Source organism: Poromitra crassiceps (genome assembly GCF_964638095.1).
Source record: "Poromitra crassiceps genome assembly, chromosome: 8".
NCBI classification, from domain to species: Eukaryota; Metazoa; Chordata; class Actinopteri; order Beryciformes; family Melamphaidae; genus Poromitra; species Poromitra crassiceps.
Window position 1 is genome coordinate 54,376,433 of NC_139629.1, and position 27,500 is coordinate 54,403,932.

At 43.3% G+C, this 27,500-nt stretch overlaps 1 protein-coding gene across 1 annotated transcript in view; it reads right to left on the reverse strand.

The window, feature by feature from the left end:
• LOC310781612 (leucine-rich repeat-containing G-protein coupled receptor 6-like) overlaps positions 1-10,249 on the reverse strand; it is a gene marked incomplete at its 5' end in the record, with an annotated part of 27,044 nt that extends 16,795 nt beyond the window's left edge. Inside the window, 2 exons of the mRNA XM_083642216.1 lie at positions 4,619-4,768; positions 9,858-10,249. Coding sequence (XP_083498342.1) covers positions 4,619-4,768; positions 9,858-10,249 — 542 coding nt within the window. The remainder of the gene's footprint in view (positions 1-4,618; positions 4,769-9,857) is intronic.
• Positions 10,250-27,500: the final 17,251 nt, after the last annotated feature.

Genomic DNA, 27,500 nt, shown 5'->3' on the forward strand with positions numbered 1-27,500 from the left:
GACCAAAATAGTCATAAATTCTGTCATTGTGTTACTTATGGAATTCTAATGAAAACTAATTATTCCCCTTTTTGCTGGGGACCCATAGGCTGTGAATCTTCACTGGCCTCACGATTAGATTACGATTCAGAGGGCTATGATTCGATTTGATTACGATTATCAATGCATCTCGATGCTTCTTAAATCGATGCATCACTTTTTTTCCCCAATACATGATTTATTTTTTCTCACTGTGTGGCTACTTTTAAAATAAAAGTGCATTTGGAATTGCATTGTATTATGATCCATAATTAAAATAAACAACTGCATGTACTTCCATTATATTTTATTTTATTATTATTATTATTATTATTATTATTAATTTTTTTAATAATCGATTTTTGACATTTGTGAATGGATGCAGAATCGTGCACGTCCGCATCGCGATGCATCTTATAATCGATTATTTTTGACACCCCTAGACCCCCTCATGGACCCTGGGGATCCCCGTGCCGTGCCCCACTTTGAGAAGCACTGCAGTGTTTCCCTTAGAACAAATTTCAGGCCTGGAGGGATTTCGAAATGTACCCCAACCACGATCTATGCCAGGCATGTCCAAAGTCCGGCCCTGGGGCCAATTGCGGCCCGCGGACAGATTTTAAATGGCCCTCGGCTTGTCTCTCAAAATATACTATATGTGGCCCTCCACACAGTATTGGTTAATCAAGCAAGTTCAATTTGCATTTTTTCCCTTCCCCTAACGATGACAGCACTATGATACAGTTTGTAGAAGCACCAGGTCAGAACAGCACATGCAGAACTAATGTTTTCAGATGGTAAACAAAGTACAATTGCAGTGTTTCTCCTAGAAAATCTTTCAGGCCTGGAGGGATTTCGTAACGTACCCCGACCGAAATGGTGTGGGCCCTCGCTGGCGACGCTAAACTTTTAGCTAACCTGTTTGCATCTATGTTCGCAATGGCATCCCAAGTATCATCATACTATTATGGGATGCAATGCAAACAGTTGTATTATATATTAAAGATGGTAGAGCTGGAACTGAATCCATACTTAATCCACTGGTATGCCTCCTTTCTTACCAACAGGACACAAATGGTGAAAGTGAACCGAACCCTCTCATCAGCAATAACTACTAATGTTGTTGCTCCCCAGGGCAGCGTAAGCTCAGCTTTTCTTTTCACTTTTTACACCGTGGAATGTTTATCTGAGTGTCGTACCAACTCACCAGATCAATATATTCTAAAATACTCTGATGATACAGTTTTGATCTCTCTGCTTGATAGCTCTAGCGACCCTGGACTGCACCAACATAGAGTAAATAAGGTGGTAGAGTGGAGTGATAACAACGCTCTCTTAATCAATGCAAAAAAGACAGCAGAGATTGTTTTTGGGTCTCCACCTGACACACACAGCTCCTCTGTTACTATCCATAATGAACAGATAAAGCAGGAATGCTCCTTCACATACCTAGGAGTAACAATAGACCCCCTGCTGTCATGGAAAGACCACATAGAGTCCCTGTGTAAGAAAACAAAGCAAAGACTATACTTTCTTCGCCGTTTAAGATCTTTTGGTGCTAGTAAACAGATTCTTGTATTATTTTTTATATTGTTTTTTACAGTACTGCAGTACCACCTGGTATGGATGCCTGTCTGTTACCTTAAAATCACAACTACTAAGACAGATGAATATTTGTTCAAAAATTGTTGGTAAACCACTCCATAGTCTATACGAGTCTACATACGTCAACAGTGTATTGAGGTTAGCTAGAAATATTGCCTCAAACACTAATCATGTGTTACATGAAGAATATGAATTCCTGCCCTCTGGCAGGAGATACTTAATCCCAACTTTCAAGAAGGTCAGACTAAGAAAGTCCTTTATACATCAGTCTATCCTGAGGCTTAATCAAGAACATGGCCGAGGGTCAGTGGAGCAGTGACCAGTGCTCTCTGTGTGCTGTATGTGTGTCATGTATTTTTGTATTTTTGGTTTTGTTCTCTTTGTCATGTGTTTGTGTGTGGGACTGCTGCTGTCTTGCAAGACAAATTTCAGTGTGAACTGACAATAAAGTATATCGTATCGTATCGTATGGGATGTGCGTTTCCCAGGCAACGACACACGTTGACATGTTTTGGAACAGCGTGGGCACAATGCTCCTAAAAGCAAAAGGCTTATTGTTTTGAATTATTTGGCATCTTCTATTACTGTCAACACCAGTATTGTTGTATTGTAATAATATGCCATAAAGGTTTATTGAAATTTTGGGGAGAGCAGGAAAAGTATATATACTGTATATAATTTATAAAACGGCTCTCTCAAATCAAGCAATCTGATTGGTTCACAGCCATTGTATAAATCCCGTAACCCACTCCAATAACCCATGGCCATGGGTTATGAGTTGCCATGGCAACTCTCTTACTAAAAGGCTTTGGTTACCTCAAATGACAATGTAGAAAAAACAAATGGCGGAGACAGCTGTCAGATCCTTGTGAATCGATCTTCGCTTATAACTTTACCAATACTTCGCAGAAAATTATGTTTTGTACAAGAATAGACGCGGGCTAATGTCTTCTTTGCAAAAAAAAGGCTGTTAACCCCGCATTTAACCCCGTAGCGTTAGTTGGTGTCGGGCTTTGCAGAAAGCTCTCAGCTTCTCAGCAAGCGCTGAGAATGCAGCGCTGCACTCGAGCTGCGTGTCGGGCTTTCCAGAAAGCTCTCAGCTTCTCAGCAAGCGCCAGGATTGGCCAATGTCAACTTCAGTCTCCAGAACGATCCAATCAAATCACCCGCACGTTCTTGCGGTCCCGCCTTACAGTAGTGTTTCAACTGACTACCAGAATGCCATGCCAGTCGGACTTATAGTATTATTATTATTATTATATTATCATACTTGGAAACCGTTTTATAAAAGCAATATAGCACTCGAGCTGCGTGTGTTGTGGCATACATCCCGCTGCTCAGCAGTTATCCCACTCGGCCTGCGGCCTCGTGGGATAACAGCTGATCAGCGGGATATATTTGCCACAACACACTGGCTCTCATGCTATATTCCTTAAATATAATATATAATATATATATATATATTAGAGATGGGAATAGATAATTTTTTTTAATCTAGATTAATCTAGATTAATCCTGGTCATTAATCTAGATTAATCTAGATTAAAATGGGTCATTTGAAGTCTGTCGAAGCCATTCAAAATATGTGTGAGCAACATAAATAACTAGAAGTAAGTCCTTGTGACAGGTTTCTGTTTATTCAATTCAACTTGAATAGCCAGTAGGCATTTAAAGGTAAGAAACCAGCAGGTTACACACATGGTTTGTCTTCATCTGGGCAAAGTTCTATCCTGAACTACCTGGAATGAGATCACCGGGATCACTCGTGAATATTCATTCTCCCGCACGTCAGAGAGGCTGGGAGGAGGAGAGAGAGAGCATGATGCCAGAGCCCGGCTAGCTGCATCTCTCATGCACAGCCGGCATGGAGCATCGGGAGCGTTTGGAAGCGTTTGAGGGCAAATCGGCTCACGACTCGTGCTATAGCCTACACGGTGCCACACGACAACGATGGACTGACGGAGGAGAGAGCAAAAGAGAGAGAGAGAGAGAGAGAGAGAGAGAGAGACAGAGAGAGGGAGATGGAGAGAGAGAGAGACGCCGCCGCCTCGTGTTTTTGAAGCATGCACATTATTTAGAGCAGATGACTGCCAGGTCAGTAGTGTAGGCCACTGGAAGATGACTAGAGAGCAGGTTCGGTTGTTCACGCGCCCCCACAGCAGCCAGGATGGGGGAGGCAGACATAAATGTCTGCGCTTACATACCTGTTCCATTCTAAAGTGATAATCATCATGGCCTGCTCAATATAAGTGGACCCTGCTACCAGACAACTTTGAGAATAGATTAACGGCGATAATTTTTTTATCGCGCGTTAAGAGTCTCGCGTTAACGCAGCCGTTAATGGCGTTAACGATCCCATCTCTAATATATATATATATATATATATATATATATATATATATATATATATATATATATATATATACATTTTTATTATTTTCCTGGCCTGGCGGGGGCGTCGTTGGCCTGACGGGTCCGCCAGGCCTATATAATGGTAGGGGAAACACTGAATTGTATGTAATTTTTATTTTTTTATAACCCATATGATAATAACCCGCCCCCCACCCCGGCATTTTCACATTATCTAATCTGGCCCCCATTCAAAAAATTTTGGACACCCCTGATCTATGCCTTACAAAGCATTCATAAATTAGATTAAATACAATTGTTAAATATAAATTAGGTTATTAATCAGGAACAACAAGGTCTCTCCTGTTAGTTCCATGAATTGAAAATTATACATTTCATATTTCAAATTCAACTCCAATTGTGTTTCATTAGAGCTGGTGGGTGACATTCCTTTTCCAACTCCAGGAACTGAATTGGAATTGACCATGCATTTTCAATTGAGTTCATGAATGGCCCCAACCCTGAAGTTGACAAAATGTCAGACAGTTTTAAAACTGTATTCTAAATGATTAAAATGCATCAAAATAACCATTGTTTTGTCTGTCCCTTCAGAACTTCAGGAGAAGGAGAGTGGCTCAGGGTCTACACCAGAGGTGACGAGGACTCCAGGCGTTGGTGGTTCTCTGGCGTCCAGCGCTCAGCAGCAGTGTGAGGAAAGCCCGGGGGCAGGATGAGAGTGTGATGGCTGTGAGAGAAGGTCTGTTTGACGGCATCCTGGGCTTTAGTCAGAGACCAGCTACAGAGTTACAGAAACGGACTCAATGGCTTTTTATGTGGTAAACTGTGATTTATGTAAGAGACTAATAGGCCATGTCCACACGGAGACGAGTTTAGGTGTATCCGCTAAAGTTTTTTCTCATATAGACGTTTCGTCCAGACGGAACCAGCGTTCTGGGAGTATACGTTCTGGGAGTATACGTTCTGGGAGTATACGCTAATTTTTTAAACCGGGTCCCAGAGTGAATAAATCTGAAGACGCCACCCTTGCATTTCCGTGTTTACAACCCATACGCGTCTTTCCTGAACCGATGACGCCATAGCCCCACCTCTCTCCCCCAGCAACAATAACAATCATGGCACTAGCGTTCGTGCTGCAGCAGCTACTGAGCCTGTTAGGGATCTTGCCGCAAAATATAATGCTCCTCTATTACCACCGTCCGCAACAAGTGGACACGGAGAACAGCGTGTAGGCTACAACATCCTCAGGGCTCCACACAGCTGACTCTTCCCATCCACCCCTCCCCTCCCTTCAACGGATATTTCCCAGAAGGCTTAGCCGAGCGCGCAACGGGGAACCGTAACAGGATCCACTTGAAAAGGTGGTCTGAGGAGCACATTACAAAAAATTTGTAATGTGAAAGCTGACCAGCGTGGGAGGGGGGCAATCATTCCCGGGTGCGGAACGGAACGAAAGCAATCGTTCCCAGTGAGAAAGCAGCCTAAATTAAACGTGAGCGCAGATTTGATTATTTAATGTTGAATGAACTTGTGGGTTTATGTTGGGCTGGAAACACAACACGGGGCGGCTTTAGCTCAGGAGGTAGAGCGGGTCGGCCAATGACGCAAGGGTTGGCGGTTCGATCCCCGCTCCCTCCCAGCTGCTGTCGTTGTGTCCTTGGGCAAGACACTTAACCCTCCTTGCTCCCGATGGTGTGTAGGCACCCTGCGTGGCAGCCTGCCGCCATTGGTGTATGAATAGGTGAATGTACTGTAGACTACCTACTGATTGTAAAGCGCTTTGGATAAAAGCGCTATATAAATGCAGGCCATTTACCATTTACCATTTACAACACGGTGGAAGCAAGTGGCATATCATTACAGTGGCAATTGTACCAATGTTGAAGTGTCCAGGTCAATAATGATCACAATAATACAGAGGGCAGCATCGATAGGGCTACCTGTGCTTGATGTCATCATATAGTGGAGTACAGGCTAGTTAAGTGTTGGTAGTGATGATTTTGAATTAACATGCTCATTGCTCACTGCATATGCTGTTGTGTTTCTGTCTTGGATTGTGGTTATTTTGATTCATTAAAATGTTCAAAATCCTTCCAATCGACCTTATGACATCATCTAGCAGTGACCTAGTTGGTGACAAGCTGAAATGTTGTTCAATTTTCAAGCAAATCTAGGTACATTTCAGACTTGAAAGCAGTGTCCTGTCAGTCTTGTCTGTGGTGAAATGCAAATTAAGTAGTCATATGATTAAATGTTTCATGCCCTCTTTAACTCCCTAGGTTTTGCAAACCTTTCCTTGTTCTGTAGTTTTAATAAACCAAACATTAAGCTTGCTGTATGGTCTTTGTGGAAAAAGTGCAAATGTAGTGTTTGAACATGATTGCCTCTCATATTTTTCTGTTGTGATCAAAATTGTACTTAAAAAACTCTGTTGTGTTGACATTATCGATGCCTAGTGGTTTAAATTCCCCGCGAAGGCGGGCGCTACCTGGGTCACATGACCATCCGGGAACCAATCACACGACGCGCATTCGGAGCTGATCTCTTCAGGTCAAAAGAGACAGTCCAGCAACTTTCTCTTCAGTTCGCAGCAGGAGGTCAAGAGAGACAGTCACAATTGAATTGGTCAAGAGAGAGTCGAACAAGCGGATCAAGAGAGACAGTCGAGCAACTTTGTTTGAAGCAGCAAGACATCTTTTCTTACAAGGTAAATACCCCTATCAACTTTTGCTGAGGCAGCCAGACACATATTTTCTTAAGGTAACGCTAACTATAGTTTTAGTTATCGCCGTGACCCGGCCCGTCTTCTCAACTGTCTGCAACACAGACACGGCATCGTCGGCAGTGAGCTAGTACTACTACCGCATCCATTACCGGCTGACGTTAGCGGTTAACGTGATTCGGAGACCCACATATATCTCCAAAACCATACATATTGTACCTCAAAGCGTACGTTAACTTGCAAAACAGTTTGGTAACGGTTTGATTTCTGCATGTGTGACGTCAAACCGTAGTTGAACACCGTTAGTGCAGCAGCGCCACCTAGAAGACAGCTGAGAGATCAGCGTACTGAGGCAGTTAACTGCTAGTTTAATCGTAATTAGTGTTTAGCCGCTAACTATAGCTAGATTGTGACTTCCCCTCGACATATCCTATTTGGCATTTGGACTCTAGAAAATCTTGAACGGTATTTTTAATTTTCATCAAAATTAAAAACAGTAGCTGATCAACTTCAACAACCGTTAGCCATCTTTCTCCAAAGCATCATCGTCTATGCACGTTTTAAGACTCATATCGATGGTTTAGCCTGTTAATGTAACTGTTGCTCTCACAATAATCACTGTTACTTTGAGCAATGTAGCCCAAGCGATGTGTTTGCACTTTGCACCTGTTTAGCCTGCCTTTTCCACACAAAATGGCCCCCGTGAGAAGGGTCTATTTCATTGATTTATTTCTGACAGTTTTGGAGTGCCGTTACACGTGGGTTCATATAAGTTACATTGTGATTCTGTCGTACAAACTTATCATTCACACCTGTTGCAACAACATATCTTATTTCAGCTTAATTTATCTTCCCAGCAAGCACGGACGGACCCGGACAAATGGAGAGAGCCCAATCGGGGCCAGCTCAAGTCATATCATGACGGGTCAGATCTGGCCCAAGTATCACTATCCAACTAATTTCACTCACCACTGAAATATCCATGAGGATAACTAAATGGTTGCAATCAATCACGTATTTCTCAGCCTGGGCTATTTTTTATCCAAAATCCGAGTGATCAGCACGTGTGGACATCTGCTGAACTGTTTATTCGTGGAGGTGGGACTACGAGGAGATGAATTGCGGGGGAATCCTGCAATTGTCTCACTTGCATATCGTGTTGCCAGATTGTTTTGAAAGAGAGAAAATACACTGCAAGGCGTAAATATTTGAGTTGGGAGTTGCATGCTGTAGCATATGTGTTTCGGGGTTCTGCTTGCTACAGATTGTAAACTGTTACACTGTGATGTGCGATCCACAAAAGTTCGGTAAAGTTGGAAATATATTGACAGATTTGCACTGCACTTCCCGGATCAATAGCTCATAAACGAAGCGTGTACTGCACACACGACGCCTCCCCATCTTAGTAAGGTAGACAACGAGCTACAACCTCATTTTCACCTAAATGAGCGATCCTCTGAGCTGGACAAATAATATTGGTCTCTATGTGCTGCGGGCGGTTATAGGCTGGTGACACTTGTAAATTTTGACTGAGGGGACCCTCAATGATTCTTCCAGATTCAGTTTTGAATTAAATTAGCTATCGTTTTTAATAAAACTGTCCCGACTCCATGGATGTTATACCGGTATAAAAATAACAAGGGTTCCATGTTTTGAAACAGTAGGCTATATTACTCCAACCTACAGCAGAATATTTCAACAGTTAGCGTAGCGGTAGAATAGCCGGCCTGTAAGTTGTAGATCCCACGGGGTGGTATTATATTTTTTGAAAATGTAGCATAAAATTGTTAATCTGGACATAATTATAGCTTTATGTATAAAGTTGCTGAATATACACTGTGTACATAGCAGAATAACTGAACATGCCCATTCATGGTAACGGTCATATTTCGACGTCAGCTTGACGTTCCCGCATAGACGTCTAAATCATCCCCAAATCACCATGTCATCTGGCCTAGTCCTGAACGTCACTGGAACACGTCATCACAACGTTATCATGACGTAATTTTGCTTGCTGGGTTATATTGTTATTAGGGCTGTCAAACGATTAATTTTCTTAATCGCGATTAATCGTGCGATTAATTATAATTAATCGCGATTAATCGCATCTTTGTATCGCATGTTTAAAATGCCATTATTTTGCATTTCAAAGCATTTTTAATTCGATATTAACGATTCTTACCAGTGTGTCGTGATTGGGAATCAAATGAATGCAAATAAATGTACTTTCTTGAATTTTAGATTTATTTTCAATTCAATAGAAGTGCAATTTAGACAGGAGGTAACAATGTCTACAAAATATATCTTAAACAAGATAAATGATACAGTACAACATGGTCTTGAGGTAGGAGACAACTTCAAAGTGCTTATTCTGTTAAACTTTTATGTGCAGAAGTGCATGTACAAAATGTACAGCACATTTCAATAAAGTGCATAACACCAAACAGAAATACTCCATAGCTCCAATAACGTTCTTCTTCAGTTGAAAACAGAGGATTGTACTGAGAAATATGCATTAGTGCACAAACAAAATGTAGAGCAGGTTTCAAGAAAGTGCATAACAAACATACATAACTACTCCATAGCTCTTATTAACTTTGAGTTCACAGAATGTGAGGTTATCAAAAGAAAAACTGATGAATCAGTCATTGTAGAATGGCTTGCTCCAAGCAACTAATAAAAAAAAATCCTCCCCTGAAATCACAGCAATTAAGTGAGATGTAACACCAGAGTTCCCTCTAGTACACTTGGCTTATATAACACAACTAAAAGAAATTGGCTGCCACAGCAGGATATTTGTAACATTTTCAATGTTTGATCATGAATAATGTAATCCTCATAATTATCCTGTACTGCAAGGAGGGATCAATGACAGTAAAGTGAAATGAAAAACTTCTCTCGGACGCATCACATTCAGAACTGTTGTCTAAGTGCTAACTTTTTCTCCTATTTCTTTTCTTTAAGCCAGTTGCTAAGGCAGACCAGTCTGGTAACATTATCAGTGGACAGTGCGGCTCTCTTCTTTTGTACAATGTGACCAGAGAGTGAGAACAGTCTTTCACACGGTACGGTCGTTGCAGGTGTAGCCAAGTATTTCTGTGCGAGAGGTGCTAAGCTTGGGTAGGCCCCTGCATGTGCAGACCACCATTTCAGGGGACAGTCTTCCATGGAGATGCTGGGCTCTGCTCGGTATCGAACCAGAGACGTGTCGACTGCTGGCTCTCCTTCATCTTCTGAGTCGGATGCAACCAGCAGGAGGTTCATCTTCTTTCGCGGTGGTTCTGGCTCTCCTGCTTCAGTGTCAGGCTGCTGAGCAGGCTGCTGGGCAGGCTGCTGGGCAGTCTTTTCTTTAATCAACCTCCAGACTTCCTCCCTTTCACATCTGGGAAGGCATCTCAGACATTTGAATCTGGGGTCGAGTGCGGCTGACACTTTCAACCATTGGACGTTGGTTTTTTCTTTCCGCGTTGAAAGGTCAGCTGTGAAGCCCTCTTTAAAGCAGCGCACGTAGCCTGGATCGTCGTCAGACACCTCCATCACCCGGAACAGATGGCACAGTGCAGGCAGGACCACTGAGCAGGATATGTACTGTTCTCCCCCAAGCAGTTCAGTCACATACCTGCCATGAAAAATAGAGGCAATATTTCATCATTCAATACTTTTGTTGCTCTCTCTCCCTCCATCCCCCCTGCTCTCACCCTTCTCTCGCTCCCTCATTATCCCCATCCCTCTCTCTAATATTAAAAATTGTTCAATCATGTTTATTGATAGTGCTTAGCTAGATTTAGCTAGACATGTTCTCTGTAAAGCCCTCTGAGACATGCTTGTGAATTAGGCTATTGACAATAATGAATCACATCTGTATTACTACCAAATAAAGAGGCATTCACAACACAGTGAGCATCCTGTTGCATCAAATCAAAAGATATTATTGTGTGTGTGTGTGTGTGTGGGGGGGGGGGTAGCTTACTTGCAGGGTTCAAGTAGTATCTCAAGCTTTTGGATCTTCTCAAACTCTGCATTGGTCAGCATGGCTGGAGTGTTCCTCCTTTGCCGATGAAGATCAAGTGTAGCTCTGATGGCATCTTTGTTTTTGAGCAGCCGAGTGATCATGCTCAGAGTGGAGTTCCATCTGGTGGAAACGTCTTGGATTAGAGGCTCAGGCTCTTGTCTTCTGTCTGCTTGTTCTCGGTGCAGTTCTGCTGCATTTGCTGGACTATGCTTGAAATGTCCCACCAGTTTGCGGCATTTGGTCAATACATTCTCAAAACCACTGTCACGGATTGACGTTGTAATCGTCCTCTGTATACTATGCGCAATGCACGGCATGTGTTGGTATGGCATGATCTTTGCTGCTGCTATCATATTCGCTGCACTGTCTGTACCGATTGTCGTCACCTTCGTTGCAATGTCCCACTGCTCTGCTACGTCGGAGAAGTCCTGGGCACATGTTTCTGCATAGTGTCGTTCTTCTGTATGTTGAACCGTTAAAGCAAACGAGTGCAATGTCCAATCACTGTCAATATGGTGGGCAGTTACTCCGAGATAATTTTGATTACTCACTGACGTCCAATGATCCGCGGTTAATGCAACAGCATTTGCACTTTTCAGGAGATCCAGTTTAGTTGCTTTGTTTATGTCATACAGTTTATGTATGCGTGAAACTACTGTTCCCCTCGACGGTAATGCATATGACTGGTCACAACATGCTAACCGGAGCACGTCCCTTAGACCAGAGTCTTCCACGATGCTGACCGGTCTGCAGTCAGTTGCGACCCATTTCGCAATCGCCGCAGTTAGCCTCTTTGATTTTGCTTCATCTATAGGTCTGTGGCGGTTTGCACACTCCAAAATAGTGGTTTGACGGGGACCACTGGCACTGGCAGTAGCGTTATCATCGGCGACGGTAGCGCCGGTATGCTTAGCTTTTAGGTGATAGCTCAAACTCGATGTACTTCGGTGATATTTTAATTCCGTTTTACACAAGGTGCAAACTACGGTTGACTTGTCCACTGTGCCATCTGGGAGTTTTTTAAAGTAAAACGAGCGATTTAGAAGCGTGCTGCTGTCCTTTTCCATGCTTTTTCCTGCAGCGGCAGGAGACAGGAAAACGCTGCGACCAGCTTGAATACAAGTACGGGTGCTCGAAGGGACAAAATAGCGGCATGCGACCAGCTTGACTACAAGTACGGGTGCTCGAAGGGACAAAATAGCGTAATGCGATTAACGCGATTAATTTTTTTTAACGCGTTATGGCCGGCCTGCGTTAACGCGCGATTAACGCGTTAACGCTGACAGCCCTAATTGTTATGTTGTTAATGTTATGTTCTCTTATATTTATCTTATGTTGGGTAACACAAAATGCCATGTCATTTCCACAGAAGTCAAAAGCCCACCTTATAAAAGATGGGGAAGGTGAAGGTGGTGGTGAGTACGATGGAGGACTCGTCACTCACCATGCTGGAGAAAATATACCTGAAGCCCAGGCGTGAAGTTGGTAATAACAGTGTGGTGACACCAAACTATGAGAACAAGCCAACTGAACAGCCCACACCCCAGAGAAGACTCCATGGTTCTTTCCGGAAGGCCCTGGCAGAGCTCAGAGGGAATGAGGACAGCTTCATCAAGAAAGAGAGCAAGAGCGTTCACTGGGCTGAGGAGGATCACCTCAGTGAATACTCTTACTTTGAGCTAGATAAGACCGAGAGAGGTGAGCGAAAAAAGTTTAACTTGTTTTTTTCTTTCTGGAACCTGCAGATAGCCGTTATTCATACAATTCTTTTCCTAATGATCATGTTTTGCTCCTGTGTTTCACAGTCAGCGTCAAACGGGTCATGCAGCGCTTAAAGAAGGCCAACCCGAACGAAGAGATAAGCAGGCTGGCGTTTGAGAGGGCCTGTGGGCTGTACCATGACACGCCCCCTTGGCCCCTCACGCTCACCAACAGCCTGACCACACCTCCCCGTCTGGTCCCCCTGGTGGTGAGCACACCTCCCCGTCTCGTCCCCCTGGTGGTGAGCACGACGGAGGACTCACCACTCACCATGCTGGAGAAGATATACCTGAAGCCCAGGCGTGGCACGCCCCAGCAGAGCTCCAAGCTGCCTCCTGTCCTGCCCCAGCAGAGCTCCAAGCTGCCTCCTGTCCTGCCCCAGCAGAGCTCCAAGCTGCCTCCTGTCCTGGCCAACCTGAGCACCACCACCAGCCCCCAAGCCACCAACAACGCCGTCTCAAGCCCTGCGCTACCCGCTGTCAACGTACAGGAGCTGCAGTCATCTAGCATGGTACAGTAAATAAGATCCTTTTAAGTTTGAGGTGTTTGAGGTGTTGTGTTGTGTGAAGCATGGCTGTTGTTGTTAGTTGTGCTGTGTTGGTGTCGGCCGAGCATGGCGCTCTTCGTTGTGGCTTCGTTGTGGCTTTCAGTGCTGTTGAGCTGTTTGCTATTCGTGTACGGCCCTGTACTGTACGCTCAAATTTTGTTCTGTTGGTTGTGTGTAATCGGCTTAAATATTGCATTCTGCTCTTTTTTCTCTGTCCTCTCGCTCGCTCGCACACACACACACACACACACTCACTCACTCACTCACTCACTCACTCACTCTCTGTGTGTGTGTGTGTGTGTGTGTCTCTCTCTCTCTCTCTCTCTCTCCGAGTAGCTGACTATTTGGCGTAACTGTTCTTGTGTTGCATTGAAAAAGCATTGCCCCGTCCTCGTCAATGACTGAGTGAGTCATGTGACTGCAGCTGTTAGGATATGGGACATAGAAGTGCAGTTATTGACTGAGTTAGTATACAGTTGTGCTTTGTAAAATGTTCATGCCTGGTAAGCTAGTAACTTCCATGAAGCTTCAGTGAATAAGCATACTAGCACTCTCCTCTCTCTCTCTCCCGTCTACTAGACTGTATTAACACACTTCCCTCATACAAAGGGAAAAGAGTCCATGGAAACAGTAGAATAGACTGGAGCACACAAAATCACTGGTAGAGCAAATTTAATGAGGTACACACTACAAACGCTAACATTTCGATGACGCGAGCAGCGTCTTCTTCAGAGTCCCAACAGTGAAGACAGATCCTTGTCATTTTAAGTTTGAGGTGTTGTGTGAACAGAGGTTCTGCATGGGGCATGGCATGAAATGTTTTCACATTTTTGTCGACATTTTTGTTTTTTTGTGCCATTTCACATGTTGGCTTCAAATTGGCATTTGGATGGAAGCATGGCTGTTGTTGTGCTGTGTTGGTGTCGGCCGAGCATGGCGCTCTTTAGGGCGGCTGGATGATGTGCTGGGTGTGTGAGGTTGCCAACACGGTGGTCCTACCCAGTGGTCCGTCCAAAGGTCCGAACAACCAAATCTCCCCAACAGCTAACATCACATCGCCGGGGTCGGCCGCTAACCTACCTGCTAGTTTTGCATCTCAAGCGGTTTCCGTTTGTTTTTATTCTGTGGCCGGGCCCAGCAGGTAGCTAGGTCTCCAAGCTAACGTTAGTGACTGTCCATTCAATTGTATGTAGGCCTACGTGACGCAGCAGGCGTTGGATCACCAGACACTTACTGTATATTGTAAACTGTTCCTTTTTAAATAGGCCCATTTCATCATTTTGAGGTGGTAAGCAGGAAGTGAAGCAGGTGTAATCAATAACATTAATGAGGGCGGCCTTGGCACTGGAACATGGAATCAATTAATCAAAGTTGAGCAAATGTGTGCAGACATACAACTTTGCTTCACTGATGACATTGATTCTATCTATAATGATCAGTGAGTGATGTCATCAGTGCTGCAAAGTTAAGCAATTGTGCGCAGACATACAACTTTGCAAGTTTGCATCATTGATGACATTGATTCTATTTATAATTCCTATCTCTAATTCCAGGAGTGTCTGTATGTCAGTATGTCTGTATCATTGTGATGTCATCAGTGAGTGATGTCATTAGCAGGGCGGTGCTAGGCACCTAGAATGGCCGTAGACCTACCAAGGAAATGACCAAGTTGAATAAGCCTGAAACGGAGTTATTTGTGCGCTAGGAAGATTTCCGATTGTAAGTGAAGGCATCACTCTTGTCAATCAATTCCCAGAGACTCCCCAATATCATCTAACTGCAGATTTCCGATTGTAAGTGAAGGCATCATTCTCAGCTGAGTGGTGTGACGCTTGTCATCTTCATTTCCCAGTCTCACCAGCAGATGGCGTCCTGTGAGTGGTTGTCTTTGCAGTAGGAGACTGAGAGGTGTTTGATGACCAGCCTCCACTGGTCATCAGTGATGCAAATCTCCAATTCTCAATTCTCAAATGTTATTGATACAGCATCACATCATTGATGAATCATTGTAAAGCCACAGAACAGTAAAGAGGATATTAATGTGATGTGTGTAGTTCTTCAGAGATCTAGCATCTTCATTTTGCTCTTTAACGGGGGGGGGGGCATGCCCCGGACCCCCCTCGGGGGTCTGCTGTCCGGGATGTTCTGATTAGGGCCCCCCCCCCCCCCCCCCCCCCCCCCCCCAAAGGTCTACTCCTAAAACCGCCCCTGCCTACGTCATATACTAGGCCTTTGCTAAGGAGAGTAGGAGACATTAAACTGACAGATTTTTGGAAGGAGTTTTGTGTGATTTGCTTCCATGCAAGATATCTGGGCTAAATCTTATGATGTGCATAATCACCTAATCCCTTGGTTTCAGATGGAGCACGAGGAGGATCTGGACAGAAAGCAGCAGGGAATTGAACTGGAGGCCAAACCCAAAGAAGTGCTGGACGTTGCCTTACAAAGCCTGCAGACAGGAAAAGCACAACTTGTCTGTTCTGAGGAACAGACTGATGCCTCAGTGCCTCGCCCATGGGAGGACGAGCCGATGGTGGACTCCACCAGCACACAGGAGGACAGGAGGGACACCTCTAAGATGAAAGGTATTATATCATTGAGAGAGTATGGCACACTGTCCATTAGGGCTGGGTATTGGCAAGGATCTCACGATACGATACGTATCACGATACTTGGGTCACGATACGATTGTATCATGATATATTGCGATATATTGCGATATTCTACAGAGTTTACTCAAAATTAAATAATAGAGCTAAAGATACAACACACTGTGTACCACCCAGGTAGTGTAATAATATGTACATCACTTTATACTGATAAGTTAGTGGACAAATTTAGTCAAAACTACTGAGTGTTGAGTGTTACTGAATGCATCGATATGGGAAATATCGATACAGTATCGATTAGGGGTGGGAATCACCAGATGCAGAGGCCTGGCATGGCATGGCCTGCAAAAAAAAAAAAAAAAAAAAAAAAAAAAAAAAATATATATATATATATATATTTTTTAATATCGTGATACTTGGCGTCCAAGTATCGATACAGTATCGGGAAATAAAATATTGCGATATATTGCCGTATCCATCCAGCGCTGTGTAGTATTTAGACCAGTGATACTCAATTTGCGGCCCGTGATAGGGTGCAGAGTGGCGCCCCCGACCATTTTCTAATTCACAATGAAAACTAACGTGAAATAAAGTTTGACTGAGCTCCAGCTAAATGGTCAAATACAGCCGTCTGCTCGCCACGCAGGCACTTATACTGTATGTACTTAAAGGGGGACTCACCCCCCCAGATTTCTTGCAAAACGGTATTCTACTTGATTTGAAAACTCTGCAGGCAAGATGGCCGCCTATACTCCCTTCTGTACCCTGGCAGAATTCCTAGCCCATAAACTAACATAACTTGGCCAATAAATATGTAACATACCAAATAAAACAAATGGTAATGTCTTTATTTGTTGTAGAATGCAGAGGACATATAACTGTTTAGTTAAACTCGCATTCCAGGAATATTGTATTTACTGCGCTGGAAAAAAGTGTTTTGGGGTTTAGTCCTACTTTAACTAACTTAACCTAATTACGGTTAGTAACTTAACTTAACCTAACTAACTATCCTGTTTGCACAAAATTGTCATACTAAACTCCAGCTGACACCCCAAAAACCTACAATCCGCTACAAAAAAAAAGATTGTTTATTAACTGGCCCCTGGCCTCCTATCATTTGACAAAAGTGGTCCAAAGCAAGTTGAGTATCCCTGATTTAGACATTCTTACTGCAGAGCTGTGTGGACATTGAGACATTTACAGTCATTGTGTGTCATTTTGATACATTGAATTTGATCCCTGGCAGTTACTCCCGAGTCGTGTTGGGCATATCTCCTGCACCTGGAGAAGACAGGCAGCCCTGACACAGACGTGAAGCTCCTTCACAAGCTGATGGACTGTTACTCTACAGTATTCTCCACAATGCCAATAACGGACTACAGCAAGAACGAGAGCTACGTCAGAATGCTGCTCAGACATGCAGAACTCAAGGGGTGAGTGTGTGTGGAAATGTCTACATGACAGTTCAAAGAATATGCATGCTATCATGACCGAGGCTGTTGCAGCCAGAACATGTTGGCTTTTGTTTTCACATCAAAGATTTGTGAGTAGTTATCTAAGACTAAGACTAGCTGTTTGTTTTGTTCTTCGTTCTTCTGTAGGATTGAAGACCCAGACGACGCACGGGACCTCTTCCAAATGGCAAGAATCAACTGCAGACGCTTTGCCTTTGTCCATGTGGCAAACGCCCAGTATGAGCTCTCTCAAGGTATACATCCCTACAGTCCATACACTACTATTATTTATTGTAGTTATTTAACAGAAAGCTGATATGTGGAATAGATCAACTCAGCACATTTTATATTTCAGTTAAAGCACCAGAGTTGCTATTCAGCGTGCGTTCTTAAACGCATTCTAGTGGGGCGGATTAAATGGCGCTTCTTTCCGGAAGTGAACGATCTTTCTCTAATCTGCTCCACTATTATACTGTTATTATTAGGGGTCCAAGCACGAAGTGCGTGGATCCCTATTGTATCTGTTCCGTTTATTAGGGGTCCAAGCACGAAGTGCGTGGATCCCTATTGTATCTGTTCCGATTTTTTTTTTTTTCTTCTTCTCCGGTAAAACTGTATGTACAGCAGAAACTGTAAGGCTCAGCATAGCCAGACTGGGCACATAGATTGTAAATGTGCCTCACTACTCAGAAACAAAAAATTACCCATATCGGCCAGATGGTGGCGCTATAACAGACCATTTCGTGTTATGGTCCATATCTTCTGAACCGTGAGGCGTAGAATCAAAATTCCACTTCGGCTGTATTCCCTGGATCAATACGCATCTATCCATATAGGCCACGCCCATTTGCGTGTGCCTAGATGTTCCGCCATCTTGGACTTTCTAAAAAAAAAAAAAAACGAACTCGTCCTAGGCCATTTGCCCGAATGAGCCTAAACTTTTTGTGTGTCATCTCTGGACTTTCCTGATTAAAAAACTTAGAAAGAATTTGGATACGTGAAACCGTCTTGAAATGATAAATGTTTAAACTTTTGTGTATTTACTTTTGTTCTTTTCCTGCCCTAAAAGTGTGTGGATCTCAGAAACCATACACCCCCCATCACCCAAACTTTCCACACAGGCTCAGGACATCACCCACTACTCAGAGTAAAAAAATTACACCAATCCACCAGATGATGGCGCTATAACAGCCAATTTCACGTTTGTCGGTCCATAACTTCTGAACTGCGAGCTGTAGAATCAAAATTCCACATCTACTGGTTTCCCTGGAGCATCATGTATCTAACCCACTAGGCCACGCCCATTTCTGTGTGGTAGATTTTCCGCCATTTTGAATTTGATCAAAAACCTACTTTTGCGAGCTCCTCCTAGACCGTTTGGCCAAATCACACAAAACTTTTTCTGGGTCATCTATGGACTACCCCGACCTAAGGTTAGTAAAGGATTTTGGATACGTGAAACCGTTTTGAAATGATAAATCTCGAAATTTTTAATGAAACACACGCCAACACTAAATTGCCCACAACTCATTAACCGGTCAATTACAACTACTGCTGCTACTACTGCTACCACTCCCACTACTACCAACACTACTACTACTACTATTACTACTTCTGCTACTATTACTACTACTACTACTACTACTACTGGAAGTTGGAATGTAGCATTTTGGGTGGGGTTAATGTGTTTTGGGGTTCTGCATCTGCTGTAGCATAATACATAGTTGGTTTAGATGTCACACAGTAATGCCCGATCCACAAAGACTTGACACCCACGTTTGAATAAAAACAAGTTTATGCCATAATAAGGTTATATCCGTGCCTTGTCATTGCTGTGGAAGGATGGTGTAGGGGTAAAGTAGCAGACACCAAAGCTGGTGGTCCTGGGTTCAAACCACGGCCAGGTAACTGTTTTATTTTTTGAAAATGTAGAATAAAGGTTAATCTGGATATAATTATGTATAACGCTGCTGAATACACACTGTGTACATAGCAGAATAACTGAATATGCCTATTTATGGTAACGTCATATTTCGACGTCCTCTTGACATTCCTGTGTAGATGTCTAAATGATCCCCAAATCGGCTGTGATTTGGCCTAGTCCTGGACGTCACTGAAAGATGATATCAGAACATCATCATGATGTAATTGTGTTTGCTGGGAGCCTTCTTTCAGATATATGAAAGGAAAAACATTCCAATACATTATTGTGTCTTCAGATGTGAAAGGTCCAAAAAGAGAATTAAATCTGAATTATCCTTGTCACTCATGTGTCCAGCTCAGTGGCCTTGTGGTCTGAATGTCCGCCCTGAGACTGGGAGGTCGTGAGTTCGATCCCCGGCCGAGTCATAGCAAAGACTATAAAAATGAGACCCATTTGCCTCCATGCTTGGCACTCAGCATCAAAGGGTTGGAATTGGGGGGTTAGATCACCATATGATTCCCGACCGCGGCGCACGCTGCCGCTCACCGCTCCCCCAGGGGATGGGTCAAATGCGGAGAACAAATTTCACACATTGTGTGACAATCAGTGGGACTTTACCTTTACTTTACTTCCATTGTAACAGCACAACCCACACCAATTAGTTCAAACATCTCCATTCAGGGCAGACTTTTAATGTAAAGTGGTGGATTATGTGTGTAATACAGACATGTCCTTAATGGTAAATGGACTGCATGACAAGCTGCAATGCAGGGTGCTGGCTATAGTCATCAAAAGCACACACACACACACACACACACGCACACGCGCACACACACACGCGCACACACACACACACGTACACACACGCACACACATATACACCACACCTGCACCTAATTCTGGACTGATCACCACACACCTGCACTTAAGACGCTAATCAGCCTCTACACTCAGTGTGTGTCCGTTACTGCAGTAGAGGCTGTGTTGGTGTTTCGGTCCTTTGGTGTTTATCCTCCCTTCAGATGCATTATTAAGTAAGTTGTAGTTTTGTTAGCCATTGTTGAATTGCCATTCCAAGCCATCCTGATCTTAAAGGTGAATTGCATATGTTTTTCTCTTTAGCCATGGTTAAAATATATTGTTTATTGTTTGTTTGATTGTTATATTGTTTTTTATTGCTAAACATACTACTTCCTATGACTATTTTGTCTGTTTGCACACGCACACGCACACGCGCACACACACACGCACACGCACACGCACACTAAAATGGCCACCACTGGTGTACTTCATCTCCCAGAGTGCTTCACTCAATCCACTCACTTGTGGATTGTGCCACATGGGTGGGGAGATGGGTGGAGCTATGGCTATAAAAGAAGTGCAAAACTTGCCCCAAACCCCAGTCTGCTGCTACAGAGGTGCTGTGAGCCAGTCCAACTCATGCTGACCTTAAAGGTGAATTGCATATGTTTTTTTCTTTAGCATGGTTAAAATATATTGTTTATTGTTGCTTTAATTGATTGTTACATTGTTTGTTTATTGCTAATTTGATGTAATTTGGATTGCTTGTTAACATTGTGTATTTGGGTAAATACTTCTGTTTGTGTTCTTATCCACAGACAACATGCTGATTGCCTCACTGTCACTTTTGATGTTGGGAAAATAAAATCACCCTGCACCTTGTCCTGCTGTGTGCCTGCCATCTTTCCTTGTGGTTTTATCTGGGTCCAGTGCTGAGGGGTCACATTGCCCTCACCTGTTCATAGGTGTGACACTCATTAACCGCTCATCCTGGCTGATATTTTACCACATGTTGAGCAGAGTTGCTTTAACTTAAGAACACATAATTTGATAATTGTAAACCCAGTTCACCAATGTTTACACTGCAAAATGTATCACCAATGTATTTTACATGAAACAGAAGTTGGCAGGCTTGTAATCCTGCAGTGTGACTGACATCACTCTGAGCCAATCAGAGTTGGGCTGTGGTCAGGCTCTGTACCAGGTGCACTGAATCACTGATGAATGGAGATGGTGCAAGACAGTTGGCAGTATAGAGGGAACGTTTTTTAACATCCAATTCAACTTATCTTTGAAACCTGGTGATATGAAACCTCCAAAAGCCAAATCCGTGAGTTTAAAGGGAGGTTTACACAATCTGAAATATATTTTCAATGTTATGTAAAGGGAGGTATGAAGGTAATTTGAAGTGACGGCAATGTGTTGTGATTTGAAATGTATTCCTATCTTGTGTTTTAATTAAAGCCAACTGATGTTAGTTTTGGCCTTAAAGGGACACTCCACCGAAAACGGAAACAATGCTTATTTATTTTGCACATCTCGCACATCCGAAAACAGTTTAGCAGGCATTCATTTAGTTTGACACTTATTGAGTTGATTTGTGAAAGGTATAGTTTGGTTTATTTGAAGTGGGGTACTATGCGGTACTTGCATGCAGTCGGTGTACTGGGTAAAGCACTCTGGACGCATCACACACAGAGATAGAACTGTACTCTAACCACAACAGGCACAGAGCTGTCTGCTGAGTGAAGTTGACCATGAGCAAAAACATAGAAAAAACAAATACATAGAATGCTTCCATACTGCTCACCTGGTGTAATCAAACTCTCCACAAGCCCTGAGATGCCAAGTTGACTTGAAAATGTCATTTACACCATGATTCTAGCTTAAATGTTCACTGTAGCAGGGTTGTACCTTAGATGGTGTAATTCAGCCGCTAGCTCCAGTGCACATTGCCACACACATATACACCTACACACACACACACACACACACACGCCACACACACACATATACTCACACATATACACACACATATATACACACACACACATATACACACTTACACACATATACACTAACACTACTATTACTACTGCTACTACTGCTTGAACCCGGTCAGGTCACCAAATCTCAACCAAACTTTGTGCACTTGTGCACATACCAACTCTGATTAAATGTGCAATTCAGTGTCTATATTATCTGACATACACCCCCCAAGTCACCGGAAGATTGGACCCCGCATCGCCGCTTGCGGCTATATTTTTTTTTATTCTTCTTCTCCGGTAAAACTGTATGTACAGCAGAAACTGTAAGGCTCAGCATAGCCAGACTGGGCACATAGATTGTAAATGTGCCTCACTACTCAGAAACAAAAAATGACCCATATCGGCCAGATGGTGGCGCTATAACAGACCATTTCGCGTTATGGTCCATATCTTCTGAACCGTGAGGCGTAGAATCAAAATTCCACTTCGGCTGTATTCCCTGGATCAATACGCATCTATCCATATAGGCCACGCCCATTTGCGTGTGCCTAGATGTTCCGCCATCTTGGACTTTCTAAAAAAAAAAAAAACGAACTCGTCCTAGGCCATTTGCCCGAATGAGCCTAAACTTTTTGTGTGTCATCTCTGGACTTCCCTGATTAAAAAACTTAGAAATAATTTGGATACGTGAAACCGTCTTGAAATGATAAATGTTTAAACTTTTGTGTATTTACTTTTGTTCTTTTCCTGCCCTAAAAGTGTGTGGATCTCAGAAACCATACACCCCCCATCACCCAAACTTTCCACACAGGTTCACGACATCACCCACTACTCAGAGTAAAAAAATTACACCAATCCACCAGATGGTGGCGCTATAACAGCCAATTTCACGTTTGTCGGTCCATAACTTCTGAACTGCGAGCTGTAGAATCAAAATTCCACATCTACTGGTTTCCCTGGAGCATCATGTATCTAACCCACTAGGCCACGCCCATTTCTGTGTGGTAGATTTTCCGCCATTTTGAATTTTATCAAAAACCTACTTTTGCGAGCTCCTCCTAGACCGTTTGGCCAAATCACACAAATCTTTTTCTGGGTCATCTATGGACTACCCCGACCTAAGGTTAGTAAAGGATTTTGGATACGTGAAACCGTTTTGAAATGATAAATCTCGAAACTTTTAATGAAACACATGCCAACACTAAATTGCCCACAACTCATTAACCGGTCAATTACAACTACTGCTGCTACTACTGCTACCACTCCCACTACTACCAACACTACTACTACTACTATTACTACTTCTGCTACTATTACTACTACTACTACTACTACTACTGGAAGTTGGAATGTAGCATTTTGGGTGGGGTTAATGTGTTTTGGGGTTCTGCATCTGCTGTAGCATAATACATAGTTGGTTTAGATGTCACACAGTAATGCCCGATCCACAAAGACTTGACACCCACGTTTGAATAAAAACAAGTTTATGCCATAATAAGGTTATATCCGTGCCTTGTCATTGCTGTGGAAGGATGGTGTAGGGGTAAAGTAGCAGACACCAAAGCTGGAGGTCCTTGGTTCAAACCACGGCCAGGTAACTGTTTTATTTTTTGAAAATGTAGAATAAAGGTTAATCTGGATATAATTATGTATAACGCTGCTGAATACACACTGTGTACATAGCAGAATAACTGAATATGCCTATTCATGGTAACGTCATATTTTGACGTCCTCTTGACATTCCTGTGTAGATGTCTAAATGATCCCCAAATCGGCTGTGATTTGGCCTAGTCCTGGACGTCACTGAAAGATGATATCAGAACATCATCATGATGTAATTGTGTTTGCTGGGAGCCTTCTTTCAGATATATGAAAGGAAAAACATTCCAATACATTATTGTGTCTTCAGATGTGAAAGGTCCAAAAAGAGAATTAAATCTGAATTATCCTTGTCACTCATGTGTCCAGTTCAGTGGCCTTGTGGTCTGAATATCCGCCCTGAGACTGGGAGGTCGTGAGTTCGATCCCCGGCCGAGTCATAGCAAAGACTATAAAAATTAGACCCATTTGCCTCCCTGCTTGGCACTCAGCATCAAAGGGTTGGAATTGGGGGGTTAGATCACCATATGATTCCCGAGCGCGGCGCACGCTGCCGCTCACCGCTCCCCCAGGGGATGGGTCAAATGCGGAGAACAAATTTCACACATTGTGTGACAATCAGTGGGACTTTACCTTTACTTTACTTCCATTGTAACAGCACAACCCACACCAATTAGTTCAAACACCTCCATTCAGGGCAGACTTTTAATGTAAAGTGGTGGATTATGTGTGTAATACAGACATGCCCTTAATGGTAAATGGACTGCATGACAAGCTGCAATGCAGGGTGCTGGCTATAGTCATCAAAAGCAATTTCAGGGATAAAACCATCAACGTTCTGTAGTGGACGCCACTATGCCCTATGGTTTGATGTGTGTGTGGGAAAGACTCAATGACAACTGAAAATTCTGATTTCAGAACACAAAAGCTCCATCATGAGACAAGAACTAACCTCTCCTGTTGCAAAACACGTTCTTGAACACAGCCACGCAATCTCCAGCTAACATTTCCAAGATATTGAAAAAGTTCATGAAACACCGCAAAATAAGGAGGCAACATGTGGGGTTTTAATTACTATTACTGACTTAACTGTCTGAAGTTGAAAATTGTTCATCCCACATGGGGTTTGAACTTTGAGCCACAATAGTCTTTAGTTAGCATAAGTCATGAGCTTTACCAAGTGAGCTATCCAGACTGTTGTATTTAACTTTGTAGACCATATTATATGTATCTGCAGAGCCAGAGAAGTACTTGTCGTATTGACAGTATGTTCTACCCAAATACCACTTTCTGTCCAGATACTTAAAGGGATATTGTACACAAAAACTGCTTTCTATCCAAGTACTACTTCAAGTTTCAAGACATCACCCACTACTCAGAGGAAAAAATTACACCAATCCACCAGATGGTGGCGCTATAACAGCCAACCACCACTACTACTGCTGCTGCTGCTACTACTACTACTACTATTGGCTACTAGTGGCGGTGGTGGCTCAGGAGGTAGAGCGGGTTGTCCACTAATTAGAAGGTTGGTGGTTCGTTCCCCGGCTCCTCCAGTCCGCACGTCGAAGTGTCCTTGGGCAAGACACTGAACCCCAAATTGCTCCCGATGGCTGTGCCAGCACCCTGCGTGGCAGCTGGCCGCCTTCGGTGTGTGAATGGGTGAATGTAGGCACATTGTAAAGCGCTTTGGATAAAAGCGCTATATAAATGCAGTCCATTTACCATTTACTATTCTTAGTACTTCTGCTGCTACTACTGCTACCACTCCCTCTACTACCAACACTATTACTACTACTGCTACTACTACTACTACTAGTACTGCTTGGAAACCGTCAGGTCACCGGATCTCAACCAAACTTTGTTTACTTGTGCACATACCAAGTCTGAATAAATGTGCACTATCTGACATATACCCCCCAAGTCACCGGAAGCTTGGACCCTGCATCGCCGCTTGCGGCTATATTGTCTATTTGTTTTTCTTCTTTTTCTGCCCTAAAAGTGTGTGGATCTCAGAAACCATACCCTCCACATCACCTAAACTTTCCACATAGGTTCAAAAGGTCACCCCCTACTCGGAGAAAAAAAAAAACACCAATCCACCAGATGGTGGCGCTATAACAGACCATTTCGCCTTATGGTCCATATCTTCTGAACCGTGTGTCCAATACTCAAAATTTCACTTATCCTGGATTCCTTGGATCAATATGCATCTATCCATATAGGCCACGCCCATTTGCGTGTGCCTAGATTTTCCGCCATTTTGAATTTGATCAAAAACCTACTTTTGCGAGCTCCTCCTAGACTGTTTGGCCAAATCACATGAAACTTTTTCTGGGTTATCTATGGACTACCCCAACCTAAAGTTATTAAAGGATTTTGGATACGTGAAACCGTTTTGAAATGATAAATGTCTAAACTTGTGTGTATTTGCTTTTGTTCTTTTCCTGCCCTAAAAGTGTGTGGATCTCAGAAACCATACGCCCCACATCACCCACCTTTCCACATAGTTTCAAGACATCACCCACTACTCAGAGGAAAAAATTACACCAATCCACCAGATAGTGGCGCTATAACAGCCAACCACCACTACTACTGCTGCTGCTGCTACTACTACTACTACTATTCTTAGTACTTCTGCTGCTACTACTGCTACCACTCCTACTACTACCAACACTACTACTACTATTACTACTACTGCTACTACTACTACTACTAGTACTGCTTGGAAACCGTCAGGTCACCGGATCTCAGCCAAACTTTGTTTACTTGTGCACATACCAAGTCTGAATAAATGTGCACTATCTGACATATACCCCCCAAGTCACCGGAAGCTTGGACCCCGCATCGCCGCTTGCGGCTATATTGTCTATTTGTTTTTCTTCTTTTTCTGCCTTAAAAGTGTGTGGATCTCAGAAACCATACCCTCCACATCACCTAAACTTTCCACATAGGTTCAAGAGGTCACCCCCTACTCAGAGAAAAAAGAATACACCAATCCACCAGATGGTGGCGCTATAACATACCATTTTACGTTATGGTCCATATCTTCTGAACCGTGTGGCCTATCCTCAAAATCTCACTTCTCAGGGATTCTTTGGATCAATACGCATCTATCCATATAGGCCCCGCCCATTTAAGTCTGCTAGATTTTCCGCCATCTTGGACTTTCTCAAAAAAAAAAAAAACGAACTCGTCCTAGGCCATTTGCCCGAATGAGCCCAAACTTTTTGTGTGTCAACTCTGGACTTCCCTGATCTAAAAACTTAGAAAGAATTTGGATACGTGAAACCGTCTTGAAATGATAAATGTTTAAACTTTTGATGACACATGCTCTGACACTAAACACACACAAACACAAACACACACACACACACACGCACACAGACACATGCACACACATATACACCTATACACACACACACACATATACTGTAAATATATGTGCTTGCGACATCATAAAATGGCTGCCACTGCTGCACTTCATATCCCAGAGTGCCTCACTCCACACACAGGTGTCAGTACATATACACACACACACACGCACGCACACACACACACACACACACACACACGCGCACACACACACACACATGCACACACATATACACCTATACACACACGTGCGCGCGCACACACACACACACACACACACACATGCACACACATCACACATATACACAAACATATATACACACACACATATACACACTTACACACATATACACTAACACTACTATTACTACTGCTTGAACCCCGTCAGGTCACCAGATCTCAACCAAACTTTGTGCACTTGTGCACATACCAACTCTGACTAAATGTGCAATTCAGTGTCTATATTATCTGACATACACCCCCCAAGTCACCGGAAGCTTGGACCCCGCATCGCCGCTTGCGGCTATATTTAGGGGTCCAAGCACGAAGTGCGTGGATCCCTATTGTATCTGTTCCGTTTATTAGGGGTCCAAGCACGAAGTGCGTGGATCCCTATTGTATCTGTTCCGTTTATTAGGGGTCCAAGCACGAAGTGCGTGGATCCCTATTGTATCTGTAATGTTTATTAGGGGTCCAAGCACGAAGTGCGTGGATCCCT